The sequence below is a fragment of the Talpa europaea genome (genome assembly GCF_964194135.1).
Source record: "Talpa europaea genome assembly, chromosome: 12".
NCBI lineage: Eukaryota > Metazoa > Chordata > Mammalia > Eulipotyphla > Talpidae > Talpa > Talpa europaea.
In genome coordinates this window covers 100,963,221-100,983,898 of record NC_140079.1, presented here as the reverse complement: position 1 = coordinate 100,983,898, position 20,678 = coordinate 100,963,221, and the positions used below count along the sequence as shown (strand labels likewise).

The 20,678-nt window shown below is 59.8% G+C and overlaps 2 protein-coding genes across 5 annotated transcripts; one reads left to right on the top strand and one right to left on the bottom strand.

Annotated features, from left to right (window-relative positions):
* Positions 1 to 1,998: 1,998 nt before the first annotated feature.
* NUDT16L1 (nudix hydrolase 16 like 1) lies at positions 1,999 to 3,327 on the top strand (the record flags this gene model as incomplete). Of its 4 annotated transcripts, none has more annotated exons than XM_084251335.1 (3): positions 1,999 to 2,166; positions 2,243 to 2,503; positions 3,106 to 3,327. In XM_084251335.1, the coding sequence occupies 3 exons, from the start codon at positions 2,014 to 2,016 to the stop codon at positions 3,325 to 3,327; spliced, it is 636 nt and encodes a 211-aa protein (XP_084107461.1). The 4 variants fall into 4 exon arrangements, with proteins under 4 accessions (XP_084107461.1, XP_084107462.1, XP_084107463.1 ...); XM_084251336.1 differs by having other exon boundaries at positions 2,014 to 2,166; positions 2,249 to 2,503; XM_084251337.1 differs by having other exon boundaries at positions 2,014 to 2,166; positions 3,226 to 3,327.
* A 1,059-nt stretch (positions 3,328 to 4,386) lies between these two features.
* On the bottom strand, positions 4,387 to 20,209 carry ANKS3 (ankyrin repeat and sterile alpha motif domain containing 3; the record flags this gene model as incomplete). Its single annotated transcript, XM_084251182.1, has 16 exons — positions 4,387 to 4,778; positions 4,863 to 4,953; positions 5,073 to 5,156; positions 5,597 to 5,682; positions 6,005 to 6,177; positions 6,458 to 6,599; positions 10,159 to 10,283; positions 12,045 to 12,221; positions 12,542 to 12,651; positions 13,182 to 13,319; positions 15,203 to 15,361; positions 15,605 to 15,740; positions 17,135 to 17,216; positions 18,159 to 18,280; positions 18,426 to 18,624; positions 20,040 to 20,209. 15 exons carry the CDS (start codon positions 20,207 to 20,209, stop codon positions 4,874 to 4,876), a joined length of 1,983 nt encoding a protein of 660 aa, XP_084107308.1. The 3' UTR covers positions 4,387 to 4,778; positions 4,863 to 4,873.
* Positions 20,210 to 20,678: the final 469 nt, after the last annotated feature.

Sequence of the window (20,678 nt, the reverse complement as noted above, 5' to 3'; positions counted from 1 at the left end):
TCCTGCCAGGGCCCATGTGCCGTGGGCAGCGGTGCTGCCCTGCTGGGAGGGCGGGCTGCAGACCGGCCTGTGTTGGTCATATGTGTGCTGTCATTTGACGTACTCTGGTTGGCTGGTTTTTGTCCGTTTTTACTGTATATTTGTAGTAATAAAATCACGCAGCGTTATCGTGTCTGCGCCTCCCTCCATGCATGGCTGCTGCTGTGTGAAGCTCTACTGCTTCTTGGTCAGGAGGCGCCTCGCTGGGGCTGCTGGCTGTGACCCCTCAGGGCAGCATCAGCGAAGCGGGTGGCAATGGGTGGGGGCGGGCAGTGTGGGAGCCACGTGAGCGAGTGGCCGGTCGTCACCGGCACTCATCGTCCAGCTGCTGCTTGGGTTGAAGCAGAAGGGACCCCAGGGCCAGCTGGCCTCAGGAGCCCCAGCGTGTGCCTCCTGTGTGGCCGCAGCCCCCAGCTCCATTGGTGAGCCTCGCGCAGATGTTGGCTGAGCACCCGCTTTGTGCTGGGGACGATGGAGGGCACAAGGCCCAGGCCTGGGAAGCTGAGCCTGAGTCACCGTGGCACCGGTCCCCCAGATCTGGTGTCAGGAGGAATGTCAGGGTGACAAGGCAGGGAGATGATGAGATGAGATGGTTCAGTCATGCCCCAGAGGAGCTGGCAGGTTGCTCTGGCTGGCTCCAGGCAGCTGGCACAGCAAACACAAAGCCCGGGGGCAGGAGTGAGCCCACTGTCCACAAGAGTGGAGAGCTGTCCAGTGGTTCGGACCTGGGTCCAGAACACCCAGCACAGCGGGGCTCCGCCACTGCGCGCCAGCCGGGCCCTCGGCTCCTTGGCAAATGCAGCTCTCCCAGCAGCGCTCGGCAGTGGAGCCGTCCCAGCCCCTGCCCCGGCCAGCAGCTGCCCAGCTGGCGTCTGCTGGGGGTCCCGGTGTGAGCAGAGCCGCAGGCCTGGCTGCGCTGGGCCAGCCTCCGCTCTTCTTCCCCAGGCCGACCCGCTCCTGCATCAGTGTCCGTACAGGGACCTTCGCCCCATGCCTTCTGCCCCCCCACCCCGGGGCTCTCTGCCCTGGAACCGGGCTTCCCTTGCTGTGGTCCGCCGAGCCCGCGGCTGTGCACCCACGGCCCGAGTCCCACGGGACCTCACCGCGGGGACCCCAAGGAGCTGCTGCGGAAGCGGGGCCCTGGCGCCCTCGCGCCCGCGGCCGTCGCCCTCCAGCGCTGGGGCCGCTGCGGCCTGCGGGGGCGGCGGCTCCTCCGGCCCGAGCAAGGGGCACGGCCTCCACCGAGGCCAGCGGGCCCCGGGCCCTCCCTGGGGCGGTGCGCGGGCCTCGCGGGCCGCCGGACCGTCGTCTCCAGCGCAGCACCGGGAAGGGGTCTCCGCGGAACCTGGCGGGTGCGCGGGGAGTCGCGGGGCTCTGGCGCCGACAGCGGCTGCGGGGTGGGCCTCGGGGCGCAGGCTGCTGCCGGGTTCCTGGGGAGACCCCACTTCCTCCCACGGCACCTCGGCGGAGGAAGCCTGGGGCGCCGACCTGCTCCGGCCCTCCCGTTCCCCGGCCCTCGGCCCCCCGGCCCCCCGGCCCCCGGGCCCCCCAGTCCTGGCCGCGGCCGCAGGCGCAGGCGCAGGCAGAGCGACCCGCGTGCCCCCGACGGCGAGGCCGGGGTGGGCGGGGCGGGCGGAGCGTCGACTCCGCTCAGGGTGACGTGAGCGCGCTGACCCCGCCCGCTCCCCGGCGCGTTGCATTGTGGGCGTTGTGGTTTCCGCTGCTCGTGGGCGGGGCTCCGCTCAGGGTGCGCGGCCATTGGTGCTTGGTCGCCCCGCCCCCTTTGCACACCGCCCCTCCTGCTTCGCAACGACGCGTCCGAGCGCCGCGGTGGGGTCGGCCCGGCACGCGCCAGCGATTGGCCGCGGGGCGTGTCCCGGCCGCGCCGCCGCCCGGGGATTGGCGGGGCGCCGCGGGGGCGGGCCCGCGCATGCACTTAAGGGGCGGCGCGCCGGCGGCGGGGGCAGTGCCAAGATGTCTACGCCGGCGGTGCCGGAGCTGAAGCAGATCAGCCGGGTGGAGGCCATGCGCCTGGGGCCGGGCTGGAGCCACTCGTGCCACGCCATGCTGTACGCCGCCAACCCCGGGCAGCTCTTCGGCCGCATCCCCATGCGCTTCTCGGTGCTGGTGAGGACGCGGCGGCGGGCGCGGGTCGGGGCCGGGGCGCCCCGGGGCCGGCGCGGTGACCGGGCCTCCCTTGCAGATGCAGATGCGCTTCGACGGGCTGCTGGGCTTCCCCGGGGGCTTCGTGGACCGGCGCTTCTGGTCGCTGGAAGACGGACTGAACCGGGTGCTGGGCCTGGGCCTGGGCTGCCTGCGCCTCACCGAGGCCGACTACCTGAGCTCGCACCTGACCGAGGGCCCGCACCGCGTCGTGGCGCACCTGTACGCGCGGCAGCTGACGCTGGAGCAGCTGCACGCCGTGGAGATCAGCGCGGTGCACTCGCGCGACCACGGCCTGGAGGTGGGGCCGCCGCCCGGGCCCTGCCCCCCGCCCCGGGGTTTGGCTCTGGCCCCGCGGAAGGCACCGATGGGTAACACGTCCCCCTGAGGTCCCCTGGCCGGGCAGGGTGGGGTGTCGCTGTCCGGCATCGGGGCGGGGAGAGGGGCCTGGGGTCGGGGCTGGGGCTCCCTCGGGGCTGTGTTCCATCTGCCTTGCTGCCTGCCATTGCCAATCCTGGGAGTGGGATCGGTGGGGGGGGCTGGGGTGCGGGGCGGAAGTGGGGAACAGAACTGCAGGGTCGGTCCCGGGGCTGAGAGGCTAGGAGGGCGGGGTTCGGTGGGCCTGGGAGGATGAAGGCTCTACCTTTGTAGGTGTCAGTCTGTGAGACCGGGGGTGACTGGAGCAGTGGGGCTCACTGGGAGGAAGGAGCAGCATGGGGCGTGGGGAGTGCATGGGGGTGGCCTTGAAACTCGCTTGGGAAGGAGAGGCTGCCCTGCTCCTGGGGTGCCGGCTGGCTTCTGCCTTACCAGACCTCGCCAGGCTGCCTTCTCCTGGCCTCATGCTCCCAGGCCCTCTGCCAGGGCTGCCTTCACTGTGGGCCCCAACCCCGCTCTCCTCCGCAGGTGCTGGGGCTCGTGCGGGTCCCACTGTACACGCAGAAGGACCGCGTGGGTGGCTTGCCCAACTTCCTGAGCAACGCCTTCATCAGCACAGCCAAGTACCAGCTCCTCTTCGCCCTCAAGGTGCTCAACATGATGCCCGAGGAGAAACTGGCTGAGGCCTTGGCCGCCGCCACAGAGAAACAGAAGAAGGCCCTGGAGAAGCTGCTCCCCTCTTCTTCCTGAGGTTTCCCTGAGCCCCGTGCTCTCCCCGCGCTCCCTACCTGTGGGCTGAGACTGCCCTGAATCCCCACGGGAGTGTTTGGGAGTGTTTTGTAAAAGCGTGTGCGCCCTATTCTGACCACATGGGGCCAGTGGGCATCCTGTCTCCACAGTTAGGACAGTGGCCCTCTCTGGTGGGTTAGTGGGGGGCCTGGGTGCCCCGGGCCCAGCTTTCCTGGTTCAGGACATTCTGGTCCATTCTGAGGCCGAGCCCTTCTCTGCACGGCTCAGCACAGCCTGCGATTTCCCAGGTGTAAGTGTGCTCGCGTGTGCACCTGGACTCTGGAAGTGCTCTGAGGGAGGACCCTTTATCCAGGGTCACGTTTCTGCACCCCTCCCCCTACTGCGCACCCCCGCACCAGCCCATGTCTGATGCAGCGCTGTTAGCCTGGCTGCTGGGGCAGGTGTCAGAGCAGCGCTGCCCCTTGGGCTTGGTCCCTGAGCGCAGTGGGGCCTCCAGGCAGGGTTGTTGAGGGGAAAGGTCAGTAAAGTCATGCCTGTGCTGCATGTGGGGACCCCTTAGTTTTATGCAGGCCCCCACCCTGTTGTCGTGGTGGCACTGCCAGCCTTGGACCTCTGTGCCATGGACCAGTCTGGGGGCTGCTGTGCTGAGACCGTGAACGCGGGCCCATTCCTGGGCTGCCCAGCAGCCCTGTGCCTGGCTTTGAAGGCCTCCCTCTCTCCATCCCCAGCAGTCTGCAGGCAGCCCAGGGAGGGACTGGAAGCACTGGCCAGGCGACCAGAATGACCACAGCAGAGCCACCCCAGGACAGGAAGGTCGCCACTTGGTCTCCTGTGGCCACAGAGACTCCTCAGTGGAACTCAGAAAGTTTCCATGGTGCCTGCCTGGCCTGGTAAGAAAGTAGTGCTCTCTGCCACCTCAGAGCCTCGAGGAGAGCCGGCACGAGCAGGCAAAGCACTTTGCTCTGTAAATAAAATACCTGTAAGTTGCTCCTGACTGTGTGGGGCCTGTTTTGCTCTGCTAGTAGCTTCTGTACACTCAGCAGGGCACTGGGGCCTGGGTACCCCATGCCAATTCATGCTGCACGTCGTGTGACCAGAACCAGACCCTTACTGGCTGATCTTAAGATTTATTTTTCGGCAAATGTCACACGCTGCCCAGGTGCTCAGCCCTCACCCCAGGTCACACCTCTGCACGGTGTCTGTGGTGAACAGGGGCACACGCCCCAAGGCCCTTCCTGCCCTGAGCCTCACACCAGGTTCTCGGGGGACCCTGGTCCTGCCGCCGGGGGGGCCACACTGCCCTGGCACCAGCCACAGCCTCTTCCTTCCTGTCTGCTCCCGGGGCCGGTCCTCGGGCCCAGCTCGGGCCTGGGCCACCGCAAACATGCTCACTGGCCTCTGGTCCTCTGGGCTCACAGCTTCAGGGTGGATCAGTCACCCAACGTCAGGTTCTGAGAAGGCAAGAGGAAGGCTGAAGGGGTGCTCACTGGTTCACAGCCCCGAGCTGCCCCCCCCGGCCTAGGCCACAGGCTCACCGTCCCTCTGGCTAAGGCTCCCGCCAGTTCTCTTTCCCGTTCAGCAGCTGCAGCTTCTCCAGGCTCTGTGTCACGGAGCACAGCGCTCGCCCTGAGGACAGACGGGAGCACAGGAGTGGACAGCCTGCCCCTCACTGGGCCAACAGGGTGGAACCCAGGTAGCAATGACGGGCTCCCTGTGCCCCCCAATCTGCCCTCCTGGAGACTCACCCATCTCGTGGATTCGGTCTTCCAATGCTCCCGACAGCTCAGGGAGGCTCAGGGCCTGCAGTGAGGCCTGCCAGCCTTTGGAGTCTGTGGGGCAGAGGGCTGGGTCGGCCTGGGTCCGCGTGCTCACAGTCCTTCCACTTTGCTCTGAGCCGTGTGACCAGGGGACCCTCCTTGGATGCAGCCCTCACCCCAAAGGCCCTCCCTTGGGAGCCCAGAAGGACCTTCAGTGAGATAAGTTCCCCCAGGTGCTGACAGAAATGCCGACACCACCGGCGAGAAAGTGCCCTCGGGTAGCCAACCCAGGACTTGACTGAGCCTGAGGGAGTCGCAGGCCTTTGCCCACTCTCGGCCATGCCTTCCACCAGCAGCGGGCTGGGCATGCACCCAAGTCCCACCCGAGTCTGGGAGTGTGTGAGGGGCCCTGGCGCGTTTATGTGAAGACCACAGCAGTGGTCAGACCCGGTGGAGGGGGTGTCCCTGTCCTCTGCCTGCCAGCTTCGGGGTCAAGGTGCTGCTCTCCTTACCAGCTGTGGGGAGGGCTGGGCCCAGGGCTGTCTGGCAGGGAGACTCGTCCCGCATCACTCGCGCTGACAGCTCGACTTGGCAGGCTCTGCCGGACAAGATGAGGTGCTGCTGAGGGGAGCGGCCTGGAGATGGTGGGCTGGGGTGGGTACACCCCCTACCCAATCTGAGTGTAAAGTGGGCTCTGCCTTCCTTCCTCCCTTGGGCTTGGCAAGACACCAGGCACCCCCATAAGCAAGCTCGTGGGCCCTGAGGCTATTGGATGGGCACCCAGGACCCACCCTGCAGGAGGCACAGCCAGAGAGCAGAGAGAGGTGGCAGGAGGCGGGAAGTGCACCCTTGTAACAGCTGGAGGAGACTAACCCAGGTTGTGGCCCAGCCCAGCCCGGGGCCCTCTGATGCCCGCTTACCGCAGCTGGTCCAGGACGAGTGCAGCGTTGCGGGCCAGGGCCCAGGCCTCCTGCAGGTGTGCATGGACATCCTTGCGGGCACCGTCCTGCTCCAGGAGGCAGCTCTCCACCACGGCCCGCAGCTCCTGCTCCTGAGACACCTGGCCCCGCATGGCCTCCACCTCCTCGCAGCGCTGCAGCAGGAAGGCGGGAGGTGGGCACGCAGGCCGGGCGTCCCAGGGGGTGAAAGGCCACGGCGCTCGAGGTAGGTTCTCTCTGCTCTTGGTTCCAGCTCTGCCTCCTGACTGCTCCTCTCCCGGGCCCCCTCTTCCATGGTACCCACTTATCTCCATCTTCACCCTGTTTCTCTTCTCTGAGCTGCAAGACTTTCTGCCCAGCCCCCTGCACACCTTTTGCTCCCCCACTCTTCCTGGAGCCAGATGCCCCCATGTCTGCCCTCCCCTCCCCACACACCCTGTGCAGCTGGATGGCAAGCTCCTGCATCTCGGCCTCCAGCCGGTCGGCATAGGCCAGCTCCAGGGCATCACTCAGGGGGCGGGCGCTGCTGTGCCAGCGGGCAATGGCCGAGGTCATCTTCCTCTTGGGCCCGAACAACCTGCAGCATGAGCAAGAGGAGGGGTTCACGCTGCTCTTTGCACAGGGCTCCATGGACCATCCTTCCACCCTAACAGGTTCCCTAGAAAGTTCTAGTGCGAAAAGGGACAGCCCTACACCTCCAACCCCCAGTGCCAGCTGCTGCTTTCGCTGAACAGGGAGCTCTGGCCAGCCGGCGCTGCTGCCTAGGACGCGCCCAAAAGTGAATGGACAGAACATGTCTGAGCCTGGCAGCGTCAGCCAGGCCAGCTCAGGCCTCAGGTGCTGGAGGACCCAGAGATTTCTAGATGTTCTGGCAAGATGCTGAGCTCACCTCCTTCTCACATGTGAAACAGTAATCTACAGAGAAAAACAAACCCTGGAGCCAAGAGGAGGACCACGATTCCACGGGGATGAGCCATGCGGCCCGGAGCAGGGGAGCCCGCGGTGCAGTTTGCTCACCCCAGGGCAGAGCGACCGAGAGGGGAGAGCGGCTGTAATATGGAGCCTCTCTTGTTGAACATGAGGCCTTCAGTGGGCCTCAGGAATTGAGAGTCTGGGGACTGCACTGGAGAGGGGCCTGCACAACCAGATGTGGAAGACGGAGGGGGCTGCCTCCAGAAGGACACAATTTGGGGGAGTAGAGACTCAAGACCAATGTCAGGTGGCAGACATCCTGCCAGGAGTGAACCAGGGATCAGGGCCAGAAGGTACGACGCCTCCACCCCAGCCGCTAGGAGTCGAGGCCACTGGACACTCTGTGTACCCGCCAGCGCTGTGCTTGTCCAGCGGGGACAGTCAGCTCCAACCTGCTGTGGGGAAGGCCTGGTTAGAGGAACGTGCTGAGTGGGGAGAGGCCCACTGGTGGTCTGTGCTGAGAGGCTTCGCTCTCCAACTGGCATCTGTGCTGGAGCAATCAGACAAGAAATAAGGGAACCCCGGTTGCAGGCGAAGTGAAGTCGTTACTTGCAACATATAGAGAAACCCTGAAGACAAGCGGCTATTAAAATGAGCCACAAAATCAACACACAAAATTCAGGTGCATAACTTTAACAAGGAAAGTTAAAGATGCACATAATTAAAACTGAAAGACATTAGTAAAGGACAAGAAAGAAGACAGAGGTTGAAAGGCCTCCCAGGCCCATGGGCGGGGAGAATATGGCTGTCCTCTCAAAAGCAACATACATTTTCAATGTCATCCCTGTCAAAATTCCAGTGTTTTTCAAGGAAATAGAAGAATATTAAAATTGCTATGGAACAACTAAAGCAATTTTGAGAAAAAACAAAAATAGAGGCATCGCATTCCCATAAAGAAACAGTAATTAATACAGCACGGGGCTGGAATGAAAACAGACTGACGCATGGAGCAGAACTGAGCCTAGACGTGAGTCCACACAGAGTGAAACAAGGAGAGAACATCTCGTGTCTGGGAGAACGGCTTCCTCCAAAGATAGCTGGCACCAACGGTGGTAAGAATGTAAAGAAAAAGGAAACTTTTGGGGCCTCCCCTGGTGGCGCAACAGTTGAGCGCTGGGCTGCAAAGCTGCCCGCAGCCTCTGCAGCGCTGGTTTGATCCCCGGCTGCCAGGCGAGGGTCCCACATGGCGCGCAGACCTCTCCTGCCGCTCGCTGCTCCCTTCAGCAGTGTACTTTGGTCCTTCTACCTGTTCTATTCCCCGCTCTGGCTCTGGTGAATTCTCTCACCCTCCCGTGCTTCTGACTGTACCCAGTGCTTGTAGAAATAAATAAATCTTTAAAAAAAAAAAAAGGAAACTTTTGATGGGAATGCAAATTGGCAGAGCCATTCGGAAAAGCAGTATGAACCTTCCTCAGATGACTACAACGAGAACTACCCTATGACCAGCAATCCCACGTGTGGGCGTCTGTCTGAATATGAACTCGTCAACCTGAACAGTTGTGAGCGCCCCGACATGTATTTCCTTATTTACTATGGTGAGGACGTGGGAACGGCCCTCGCGCCCACTGACAGATGGCCAGGTAAAGAGGACATGGGGGGCGCAGGCACTCTTCAGCTATAAAGAAAGATGAAATGTTGCTACGTGCAGCAAGACGGAAAGAATTTAAGATTATGTGAAGTGAATTAAACCAGAAACTCCATGCAAATTTAATTCAAAATGGATTAAAGATCTAGATACAAGATCTGAAACCATAAACCACTGAAGGAACACTGGGGACACAGCACAGGACACCCTGTACGTACCAAAGACGTATGTGGGGACTCACCCCCGATGGCAACAGAAACAAAAGCAAAAATAAGTGGGACTACCTCAAATTTAAAAGCTTTTGTACCTAAAAAGAAGCCATCACAAAACCAAAAAGGCAACCCCTGAGTGGGAAAAAGTATTTGCATACTACACATCTGACCAGGGGCTGATCTCTTAAGTTTGCAAAGTTCTTACACAATCCTGCCACAAAGAAACAAACCACCTGATCAAAAACGGGCCAAGGACCTAGACAGTTTTCTAAAGAAGACACTGAGATGGCCTATTGGCTCCTGAGATGCTGTTCAACATGCCTGATTGTTAGAGGAATCCATCAAAGCACCCGGAGCCATCTTGCCCCTGTGAGAACCTTGCCTCAACAACTGTTGGCAGCTTGGGTGGGGGGTGGGGGAGGCGCTCCCGGTCACTGCTGGCGGGAGTGCAAGCTGACGCAGCCCCTGTGGAAAGAGTTTGGAGATTCCATAATAAATGGAAATCCCTTACAATCTGGCGATACCTCCATTAGGTATTTATCCAAATAATATGAAAACTCTAGCACAAAAGGATTTCTCTCCATCGGGGTACACGGCACTGTTCACAACTGCCCAGTCATGGGACAAACCCAAATGGCCTTCAACAGAGTGACGAGACTGGGGCAGGTGCTGCACAGAGCACTGCACAGCTGGGAAGCAGCGCCACTGGGACAAAACGGCGGTCCCGCTAAGTGAAGTAAGTCAGAAAGGGAAACAGCTACAGGGCGGTTGCACTCATCTGTGGAATATAAATAACAAAAAAAAATACAAAGGCGAAGTGGAGAAGGTGTCAATCTGGAACTCAGGGAAAGAATATAATGGCTGCCAGAGGGAAGTGGGGGAGGAGGGGCTGGCGAGGGGCAGACGGAGCATGGGCGCCGGTGGGCGCTGGTGGCTCAGTGGAGGGCGAGTGGATGTGCAATGAATACACAAACATTTTTAAGAATCAAAAATCACGTTCTCATTGGCAAAAAAAAATTAGATAAAACAAGGGTGACCTCACCTACATGTGCAATGGAAAGAAACTGAGCAGGCGACGGACAGAGCAAACCAGAGGTACCAAGAACTGAAATGCAGTTACAGAGAAGGGCGGGCTGGAGCGAGGGTACAGCTGGTAGCACAGGCGTGGCGGGTGTTTGGCAGGTGTTCGGGCAGGAAAACAATGAAAAGACAGGAGAGGACGAAGCGATTCTCCAAGCTTAAAAACAGCATTTCCAGGCCGTGCGTCAGAGACTGTTTAAGAGAAGACCTGGAGGCCTCCGCTAGGGAGCTGCCTCTGCGCACGCCCAGCAAGGCTGGCCGAGCTGAGGGCTGTGCCCGCAACTCACGTGATGCCAATCTCCTTCAGGTCGCTCTCGGTGAGGGTCAGAAAGATGCGGAGGTCCACGTCCTGCTCCTCAAATACCTGCAGGTACTTCAGGCACCCAATCTGCTCCAGCAGCGCCGCAAGGTCCTAGGGCAGGGGGCGGCGGAGAGCAGGCGCTGGCGGCAGAGCCTTGTGGGCGCTCCCAGGCCCTCCAGGCCCTGCCCGTCGCGCGCCTCCTCTGCCCTGTGACCTAACCTTCCACAGGGCACTGGAAATCGGGCGCGTTCTCTAAAGACAGCACGAAGCGAGTGACCTTCAGCAGCTGTAACACCCTGTGCCTCCAGCATCGGGCTCTAGCCCTAACTTGAAGGGACCCTCAGCCTAGCCAGCAACAATGACAGCTTCCAACTGCGGTCCCCAGCCGACTCCCTTTTGTGGTATAAATGTAAATAAAATCTATCATTTTAGGGCCTCCCCGGTGGTGCAGCAGTTGAGCGCTGGGTTGCCAAGCTGCCCACAGCCTCTGCAGGGCCGGTTCAATCCCCGGCCGCCGGCAAGGGTCCCACATGGTACGCAGACCTCTCCTGCCATGGCCGCTGCTCCCCTCAGCAGTGTACTTCATCAGTCTGCCTGTTCTGTTCCCTGCTCTGGCTCTGGTGAATTCTCTCACCCTCCCGCGCTTCTGACTGTACCCAGTGCTTGTATAAATAAATAAATAAATCTTCAAAAAAAAAAAAACCCTATCATTTTAATCATTTTTAAGCATACAATCCGGTGACTGAGTACATTCACACTGCAACCGTCTCTGTTATTCATCTCAAAAACACCAACACTTTTAAAAAGGAGTGCAAGCTGGAACAGTCCCTTTAGTAACTTTTCAACTTCACCCCCTAAGTATGGCTGTATTGTTCTCATTTTCTTTGAGAACAATAAATGTCATGTCAAAGCACTTTCATGTCAAAGCACTTTCTAGGCTCCCTGTGATTCTTCTTTGACCCGTAGTCGCTGAGACATAAGAACGTGTCCTTAGGTCTCTGTGGACAGAACGCGCTTGCCCTGATCTCATCCTTGCACACCACTCGCGAGCTGTGTTGTGATCTGACATGTGGCGTGTCCTGGAGCATGTCCCAATTGACGCTGTACCTGAGGAAGCCTGGACACTGGAGCCACTAGATGAAGAGTTTTTTGGGTTTTTTTTTAAGATTTATTTTTATAAGAACTGGGGTACAGGTCAGATGTGCAGGAGGGTGAGAGGAGTCACCAGAGACAGAGTGGGGAGCAGAGCAGGCAGACGGACTGAAGTCCACTGCTGAGGGGAGCAGCCGGGAGACAGGAGAGGTTGCTGTGCCATGTGGGTCAGCTCCCTGGTTAGCATCAAACTCAGGCTGCAGTGGCTGGCGATAGCTTCATAGCACTGAGACTTAACCCCTGTGCTATCGGAGAGGCCCAAAAAAATAAATCTTAAAAAAAAAAAAAGGGCCTCTCTGGTGCTGCAGGCAGTTGAGCGCAGCGCTGTGAAGGTTCAATCCCCGCCAGCCTCGGACAACAGGCTTTTCCCGTCTCACCCGCTGCTCCCCTCAGCAGTCTGCCTGTTCTGTTCCCCGCTCTGTCTCTGTCTCTTGTCTTTTTTGTTGGAAACTGGTCATTTTAATGTGGCGACTCGGGAGATTCAACTTCCCTTCCTCCCCAGGATTTGTTACCAATCCTTGGTTTAGATGTTGATGCTTGTTTAATTTTAATGACTTTTCTAAAATAATTCTATAAAATCTGTATTACTTTTCATGCAGCCTCCAAAATCTCTACTAAATTAAATTAGCTTTTCTCTTGATGGGGCCTGGCCCAGCCTCAGAAATCACCAAAAGTGCGACCTCTAACAGTGTGAACACCAGTTCTGCAAAATGGCCTTACCTGGGGTCCTGAATAGGGGGGCCTCTCGGTCTGGGGGACAGATCCTGGGGAGCAGGCTGCCCCAAACGGCCCAGTGCTAGGAGGCAGCTGGCTGTCACTGTTGCTATGACGATTCTTGGTCTTCATGTAACTTTTGGTTTGTTTGCGAACCGAGCTTTTCCGTGCATGATCAGAGTCCTGTGGCAAGAGCAGTGTGTTTATAGGAGCTGGCAGCTAATGGCTGCACCCGAACCGCGCTGTCTGCCCATAGGCCCAGTGCTCCATCTCATCTGGGCCACTCCCGGGGGGCAGGAGAGGGGGAGAGGAAACCCTTCATGAAACTCCCCTCACTGCTGTCAGCGGCTCCCCTGGGAGGCACTCCTGGAGGCTGGGCCTGGACTCAGGACAGACACGCACGAATCACTTGTTACCTGCCTCGCTCATCTCAAACGAATTGTCAGGCCTCCCCAGGATACCAAGAAAGGGGGCATGGGCAATCCGGAAAGAAGAGTCTTCACCTCGTTGCTCTCCAAGGAGGCCTCGCTGCTAAGCCCGGGGGCTCTCGCCAGCCCCTCGCTGCTACTACTGCTCTGCACAGCCGCCCGCTCGGCACAGAAGGGGTGCTCTTCTGAGGACGAGAACAGGGTGCTGCACACAGGCATCGCCGCGGGGCCTCCGGGTCACCAGCTCCTTCAGGCTCACTGCTTCCTTCTACTTCACGCTAACCGGCATGGCCTGGCCTGCCCCCCACCCCCATCCTGTTGACTGACTGACCCACACATGAGAACAGCACTGGGCCTGCCGTGTTCCCAGCAAACAGTCGTGCGTGAGTGACGCAGACGTACAACGACGCTGCTCTGGGAGCTACATCTACCTTCTTGGAGCGACTCCCCTGTGCAGGGACGCTGAGCTGGAAGCCTCTCCACCCACAACCCCCATGTCAGCCTCATCCCCACAAGGACCAGTCTCTCCTCTGCCCTCACCTTTCCATTCTCAAATAGATCTGCTCTTCAAAGAGCCAAATCCTATTGGATGGGCAGGGGATGGGCATCAAGAACTCCTAAATCTTACTAAGCTGAAGCTCAGCTGGGTGAGGTAGGGGGTGGGGTGGGGTGGGGTGGGGTGCGAGGTGGGTACAGGGTGGGGGTGGATGCATACCCCGGCTGCTGCTACTGCTGCTTTCCACGTCCCGGTCATTGATAGGGGAGGTGACGTCCCTATAGCAGAGGCCCCCGCCTTCCAGGGGGTTCTCATCGCTGCTGTTGAAGGTGACATAACCCCGGGGAGGCACCTGCTCTGTGGACAGAATGGGGTGCGGAAGGAAGCCCACGTGAGCAAAAGGGAAGACAGGCTCCTGTCCCAATGCCACCACCTGCTCAGGAAGCGCGTGAGGGAAACCCACGCTGGGCAGGAAGGAAGGGAGCAGTGTCTCCCGCCGTGAGCTCACGTATGTGCTGCAGGAACCAGACAGAACACTGGGCCTTGCGTAGGTGAGGAAGGCAGCCTGGGGGCTTAGAGACCTGTATGCCCCATGGCAAGTGCCTGGAGGAGCCGGGACCTGCACCCACTACAGCTGGCAACCATCACAGCTGCTGCTTTTCCAAGTGGCAAGCAGAACACGGGAGCTGTGGCCACAGATTCCCGCTCTGGTACAACCACCCACCAGGTGTCCCTTTACGCCGTGAGCATCTCTCTCTCCCACACTGGCCTGAATGTTCCTATGACTTCTCAACATGGCCGCCTGGGGCTCCCCGGGGTTCAGTCTACCCCGCCAAAGAAGAGAGCTGGCTGAGCAGGCAGTGAGGGCCCTGGGCCAAAAGTCAACAGCCTCATACAAAACGACGTGGCCTTGCGTTACCTGTCAGCAAGAAAACCAGTGAAAAGGGACGACACGCACCAGAGTCCAGCCCCACCACCAACACCCCCACCAGGCCGCCTGTGCGACAGCCGGGAGCCACGGCCAGCGTGTGATGCCTGCTGTGGTTAGAGATAGTTTACCATCGGCACATGCTGTTTATCATTCAAAAATGTTTTCGAATTGCGGGCAGAGAGGACATATGCACTTGTAGAAAACTTAAATATCACCAGGTATAGAAGCAAAAAATATCTGAGATGGAAACCGGGACACCACGGTCGTCCTGCAGGGGCAGGGAACCCAGCCTGCTTGGCGCGCACAGACTGGCCTCCCAGGAATCCCACAGCCCTCGGGTTAAGACCAGCCCGGCCCCCCCACCCCTCGGGCGGGACAGGCGGCACGGACGCCTCACCAGGAGCAGACTCTGCCGCTCAGAGAGGACCACTAGACCAAACGTCGCAGCACAGGAGCGCACAGGCCTGCTGGGCAGGGCGGGAGGAGCTGGTGGGGTGACAGGAGTAGGGACCTGAGCTGCCAGCCCGGGATGCCTTTTGAGGGTCTCAGAAGGGAATCGAGTCTCTCACCAAGTCTCTCTGGGCCAAAACATGGTCTCTGACTGGGAAAGCCAGTCCCGGCCAAGCCCGGGCTCCAGAGGAAGAAGCTTGCTGGTACGAGGGCCCACCCCAGCCTGCCTGCCGGGTCCTGGGCCTGCCTACTGATGGCTGACAGGCGCCAAAGGAAGACGGAGCTCCTGCCTAAGCTGCTCGCTCGGGAAGGCCGGGGCAAGACAGCATCAGAGCCAGTGCCCTGCCCCCACAGCCATGGCGCTCAATGCTTGGAGCTGACAAATTTGAATAACTCAGATTTGGAAACTTGGGGTGCAAGAATCTAGCCCACCAAGCCAAGCAGCTGACAATTCTCAGAAGAGTGTGAGCATCAAATCTGTGACTCCAAGAAAAGGGAGCAAGAGCAGAGCCTCCTCCTGGCCCAGCTGACCGGGGTACCCCGGCCCGGGAGGTGCAAGAAGACAGAGGAGGGGCTCCCATCGAGGCCCCTGCTAGCCAGAGCGCCCCGTAGAGAGAGTCTGAGTGAGCGCCATCCCTGCCGCAGGAGGGCGAGTCCCCCGTAACTGTAGTCAATGAAAAGGAAAAGCAAACGAGGAACTGGAATCTCCCGGCTACTAGTGCATTCCCACCTGCTGAGTCTCACTCTGGAGCCCCCACTCCCAGCCAGAAGCCAGAAATTCAGGAGGCTGAGGCCTGTTCTGGCCAGAACACACGCCTCAGGGGTCCAGGCCAAGCCCCGGGGCAGCGGGGGCACTCACCACAGCGAGGCTGCCGTGCCCTGGCCCCGAGCCCGATGGCGGTGATCCTGGCCAGCGCTCGCGGGCCCTCGTGGATGCTGAGCCCCTTCTTGCGACAGGGCCTCTGTCTCGGCGGGGCAGGGCAGGACTCGTCCGAAGAGCTGAGATCTTCGTACTTTTCTGTGGGTTAAACACCAAAATTAAGGCAATTTGTTCAGCAGTCGTACTAACTAGCTAACCCTGGTATTGAACTGGGAGCAAACCCTAACCGGTGTCCTTCCCTGCAGCAAGCTCCCATTGCCAGCCCCGCGGCTCGGCAGGCGGCTTCCGCCCTCGACATACACCCGAATCCCGGGGAGGCAGGAAGGTCTCCAGCCAGGGGAGAGGGGTCTTCTTTCCCGTGAGGTACCCCAGCTCAGGTACCTGGGCTCCAGTAGAGACTCTTGGGCAAAGAAGGTGCGTGAGCGTCTATCAACCCCACGATCTTCATGTGTCCATACTGTTTGGCCAGCATCCGGGCTGTGGCTCCATTGTGGTCCCGCGTGTCCACCTTGACTCCCTGTGGAAGATGGGGAGTCAGGAACCTCCCCTGCCAAGGCACCCTCAGGTCCCAGGGTGCTGGTTTCTTACCACCACCCCCAACCAAAGGCCTGAGCCCTGGGTGCTTGAACACCTACATCTGCGCGAGGAAGAGGCGGGGGCCTGTGTGCACCCTCACTCTCTTCTTGATGGCAGAAGCGATGCGGGGTGCCCCAGGAGGCCATCACCTTTGGCTTTCACCCCTGAGCCCCATCCAGGCCAGCAGCCACTTAAAGAGAACAGCCAGGGGCACCAGCGGCAGCCTCGGAGGGGCCCGGCTCCAGTCTAGTCTCCAGGACAGACAAATTAAAAACAAGGGAGCAGCTGGTGGAAAGTGAGCAGGAGAGGGGGGCAGGCCCACTGCATCTCTCCCCCACTTCTACCACATGCACGCGCTGTCCCCAAATTCTTTTTTTTTTTATAATTTCATTTTAATTGTGCTGAGTTTTATTAATGTAACGATTTACAATACTGCAGATGATTTTTTTTTTTTTAAATAGAGGCATGTTTTATTTATTTATTTGTTTGTTTGTTTATACATGCACTGGGTACAGTCAGAAGCGCGGGAGGGTGAGAGAATCCACCAGAGCCAGAGCGGGGAGCAGAGCAGGCAGAAGGACCAAAGCACGCTGCTGAGGGGAGCAGCGGGCGGCAGGAGAGGTCTGCGCGCATGTGGGACCCTCCTCCGGTGGCCGGGGAGCAGCTGGGGATCGAACCGGCACGGCAGAGGCCGGAGGCAGCTTCGCAACCCAGCGCTCAACCGCTGCGCCACCGGGGAAGCCCCCCAAATTCTTTTTCAAAGAGAGAACGCATGTTAGAAGTTTGTCTTCCCACCAATGAGCAAAAAAAAATGAACCACCCCAACAGAAGGTGGCCAGAAACAAGGAGACGATTCGTAAGAGAAATACAAATGGTCAATAAATGCACTTCTAAATGTCCACCCTCACTAGTAAGTATGAACCAAACACTGGTGGTCCCTTTCTCCCCCAAAATATTTAAGAGGAGCGACGTCCAGGGCTGGCGAGGACGTGAGAAAATGGCCAGGACAAGCGACCGTCTCCCCATGGGGGTGGGAGGACTTCCCAGCTTTCCCCCCACTGGATTTTCTAAAATATTTTTATTAAAATACAATGCCTCTACCACGCCATGCACCCATCATCCAGTCAGCTCCAGGCAATTCTAATGAGTGTATATGCAAAATCCTGCAGGGCTGGGGCCTGCTGCCACTGCCCACCGCCCCCCGGGAGCCACTCCGACTGCAGGAGAAGGGCCGCAGGGCAGACACCACGCAAGAAGAAACCCAGCGCCAGGTGCGAGTCAGCCACAGCAGCGCCCGTGGTGCCACCGGCCCAGGATGACGCGAGGCTCACTCACGTGGTTCAGAAAACACTGCACGATGATCTCGTGCCCGGCAGCCGCAGCTTCCATTAAGGGAGTGAATCCATACACCGGCTCCCTGCAGACACAGTGGTCAGGGGCTGGGGCGAGTCCTCTCGGCAGAAGCCCCCCGCAGGCGTCAGCAGGCGAGAGGGGCCCGCACAGCACAGCACAGCGGCGTCAGGACTCTGTCCCAAAGCAAGTCAGGCTCCCTCTCTTCCCTCCTCCAAGCGGTGTCCACCTGCTCGTCCCTCAATCTCCGCTTTAAACCCAGCACTGTCCTCGGTCGCCCCCGAACCCTCGCTTGTTCCATGCTGGTTTACATGACAGGAGCCAAGCCGAGTGCTGGTTTCCACCCGTTCAAAGACAGTTTCCGGTTCTAACCCCTCTGACGGGACACATCTGACTTGCATGTAATCAGTGGGCCTCTCTTTCTCAGGGGCGCCCCATATGGGGGCTCACTCCGTGTCGGGGGGTGGGTGCTGGCTCGGCAGGTCCTCCAGCAACATCATGTGTAGGACACCATTTCACTACAAACGTTTTTTCGAGAGAAGAATCCCAGCCAACAATCAACGAAACATGACCAAGGACCTGGCTCATCACATGTCATTTTGCTAAAAGCCCAAGTTTCCGAGGACCTCGGGGGGCCTCAGTGAGGACGCCACTCGCTGACCGGAAGGGCGCCCCCTGACACTCTCCAGACCACCCGCCGCCTCCGGCGCAGCAAGAAAGCGCTTTCTAAGCATCACCGAGGCTGTCGCGTGCCCAGAGCCCTCCCACCAACTCGCCGGCCCGGGATCGCTGGCTCCAGTTTTTAGAAAAGAAATTAAGGCTGAGGCTTAAAGCGCTGGCCACGGCACTGGCCAGGCCATGAGAAGGCCCAGCTCCCACCCGGGCGCACAGGCGGGGACTGTCCACCCTGCGCCAGCGGGCTGCCCGGGCTCTGCTGCCTCTACAGCTGCCCTCTTCCGGGTCAGACAAAACCAGGCCCGTGCCATGGCCATCAGGACCTGGCAGTCACCTCACATCCGCGTTCGCGCCACTGTCCAGCAGGAACTTGACCATCTGCTGGTGCCCGGCACTGGTGCAGTGGAAGAGGGCGGTCCAGCCCTGGATGTCCTTCATCTCCAGCTCAGCGCCTTGCTTCAAGAGAACAGAAGGCGTCTCAGGGGTGTCTCCTCTGCGGGGCGGCGCCCTCGGCCAGCAAGCTGCAAGAACGGGAGCGAGGACGCGCTGCGGCGGCTCACGGAGAGCCTCTGGGGGTCGGGCGAGCCCCCGCGCGGCTCACCTGGAGAAGAAAGTAGGCGATGCTCTCGTTGCCGCAGCTGGACGCCAGCATCAGTGGGGTCTGCCCTTCCGGGGTCGGCACGTTCACACTCACGCCCGCCTCGAGCAGCAGGTGCACGATGGTGTCGTGGCCGATGTAGGAGGCGTACATCAGTGGGGTCCAGCCCCCGCCGTTCTTCTTATTCAAATCTAACTCTCTCCTAAATGAACCAAGACAGGCTAGACACGCCTCCATGGCCACACGGGCCTGGCTGCAGGCCGGGAGAGAAGCGGGCGCTGGGGCCACTGAGCTCTGGCTGGCAGGGCGCAGCCATGGGCGGGGGCCTGGGTTGTAGAGCGGCCCCTTCATCACCCCCCCGCCCCCACTCCCACAGCTACCAGCTCTTCATTCCTACCACCCACAGGAGAGACAGCTGTCGCCCAGGGGCCACTTGGCCAAGTCTGGACCCGTCGCTGGTTGTCACGCTGGGGAGGAAAAGCTACCGGCATCTACTGGGTGAGGCCAGGGACGCTGCTCAGCACCCCATAGAGCACAGGTCACCCCACGACACAGAGAAGCTGGGCCCCAGCAGTCATGCCAAGGGTTAGACACCCGACCTAGGACCTGACCGCCCTCCATCCACCCCGAGTCCGCTCGCCCAGTGCTGGTGGAGAAGAGAGGGGGACCCGGAGGGGACCAGGCCCTGCAACGGGCTTCTCCTGTCGTCTTGCCCCACGGGAACATTCTTGGAAAATCTGTGACCAAAAAGCCTACCTTTCCCACCAATTTTTATTAAAACTCCAGTAACACATTTCCCATAGGAAAAGTACGGTGGGCCTCCCTGGTGGCGCGAGGGGTTGAGCACCGCACTATGAAGCAATCCGCAGCCTCTGCAGCACAAGTTCCATCCCCTGCCGGCCGGGGAGCAACCCACATGGCGCAGCAGACCTCTCCTGCCTCACCCGCTGCTCCCCTCAGCAGTGTACTTCAGTCAATGTGCCTGTTCTGCTCCCCACTCTGTCTACGGGGAATCCTCTCACCCCCCCGCATCTCTGGCCTGTACCCCAGCTCTTGTATGCATAAATAAATCTTAAAAAAAATAAAGAAAAAAAGTGTGGGGTCCTGGCCTGGAGTCTGGGGTGGGCTAAGGAAGTGGCCTCCACCTCCAGGAGCCAGCAGCACAGTCACGCCTCACAGACCCCCCACAATCCTTGTTGCCAGCAGGGGGAACGATGACGAGCTCCCACACCCAAGCGTCTCCTTGGCACCCACAGGAGCCAGACTGGACGATTACCCACCAGCACCTGCTCCTGGCTGCGGGACAGGATTGGCCAAGTAACCACCCTGGAAGGTGCTGGTCCCAGGAATAAGGTGGCAGCCACTGGCTGGGAGCACCTTCTTGGAGGATAGCCTGGCTCAAGCAACTGACCCTCTCCAGGCCACCCTCAGTGAAAGTGCTGGCTTATTCGTGTCCTGACTGCTGCCCGCAAGAAGCAGAGTCAGCCCCTGGCCCGTGTGTCAAGCACCCCCGCCACGGCCCAGGCCCTCTGCCTACAGTACAGCTCAACGTGGGACCTGGGCCTCTGAGCCAGCACCGGCACCCAGGGAGAAGGCACGCGTCCCAAGGCCTCTTACCGCTGCACACACTCCTTCACCACTTCATACTGGCCAATGGATGCCGCCGTGTGAAGGTCCAGGGGGACGGCCAGCTCCTCCCGAATGACCTGTGCACCCAGCCCATGCCACATGGACAGGCTGCAGTTCAGGAGTTCCGGCTCGCTGGCTTCATCGCTGAGCTCTGACATGGCTGTGGAGGCAGGTCCAGGGGTTAGGGCTCTCCTTCCAGGAGCACCAGGAACTCGAACGCCAGTGGCCAGGCTCCCACCGCAGAAGGCTGGTCACTGCCCGGCAAGATTGCTTCCCAAAACTGCTGGGGCTGATGCAACGGTTCCTCATTAACTATCCTGTGGTGTGGGCAAGCTCTCGCTAGTCCCGATGGGCCTGCCCCCACAAGGAAAGGGACAGCATACGGTGAGTCACGAATGGGGAGTCTGTTTCCTTCATCAACCCCCAGGTCTCTGCAGAGGGAATGCTCTAGGCGCCCAAGGGCCTGCCAATCCCTTAAACAGCCAGTAGAAAAATGTTAATTGGGTCGCTGAACCAAATCAGCTCTTGGGTTGGGGAGAAAGAGCCCTGGACTTGGCGTTAAATCCAATGTTAGCTCTATGCCACTTACATCTCCAGTGCTTACTTAGCACCCCTGGCCCCAGTCCT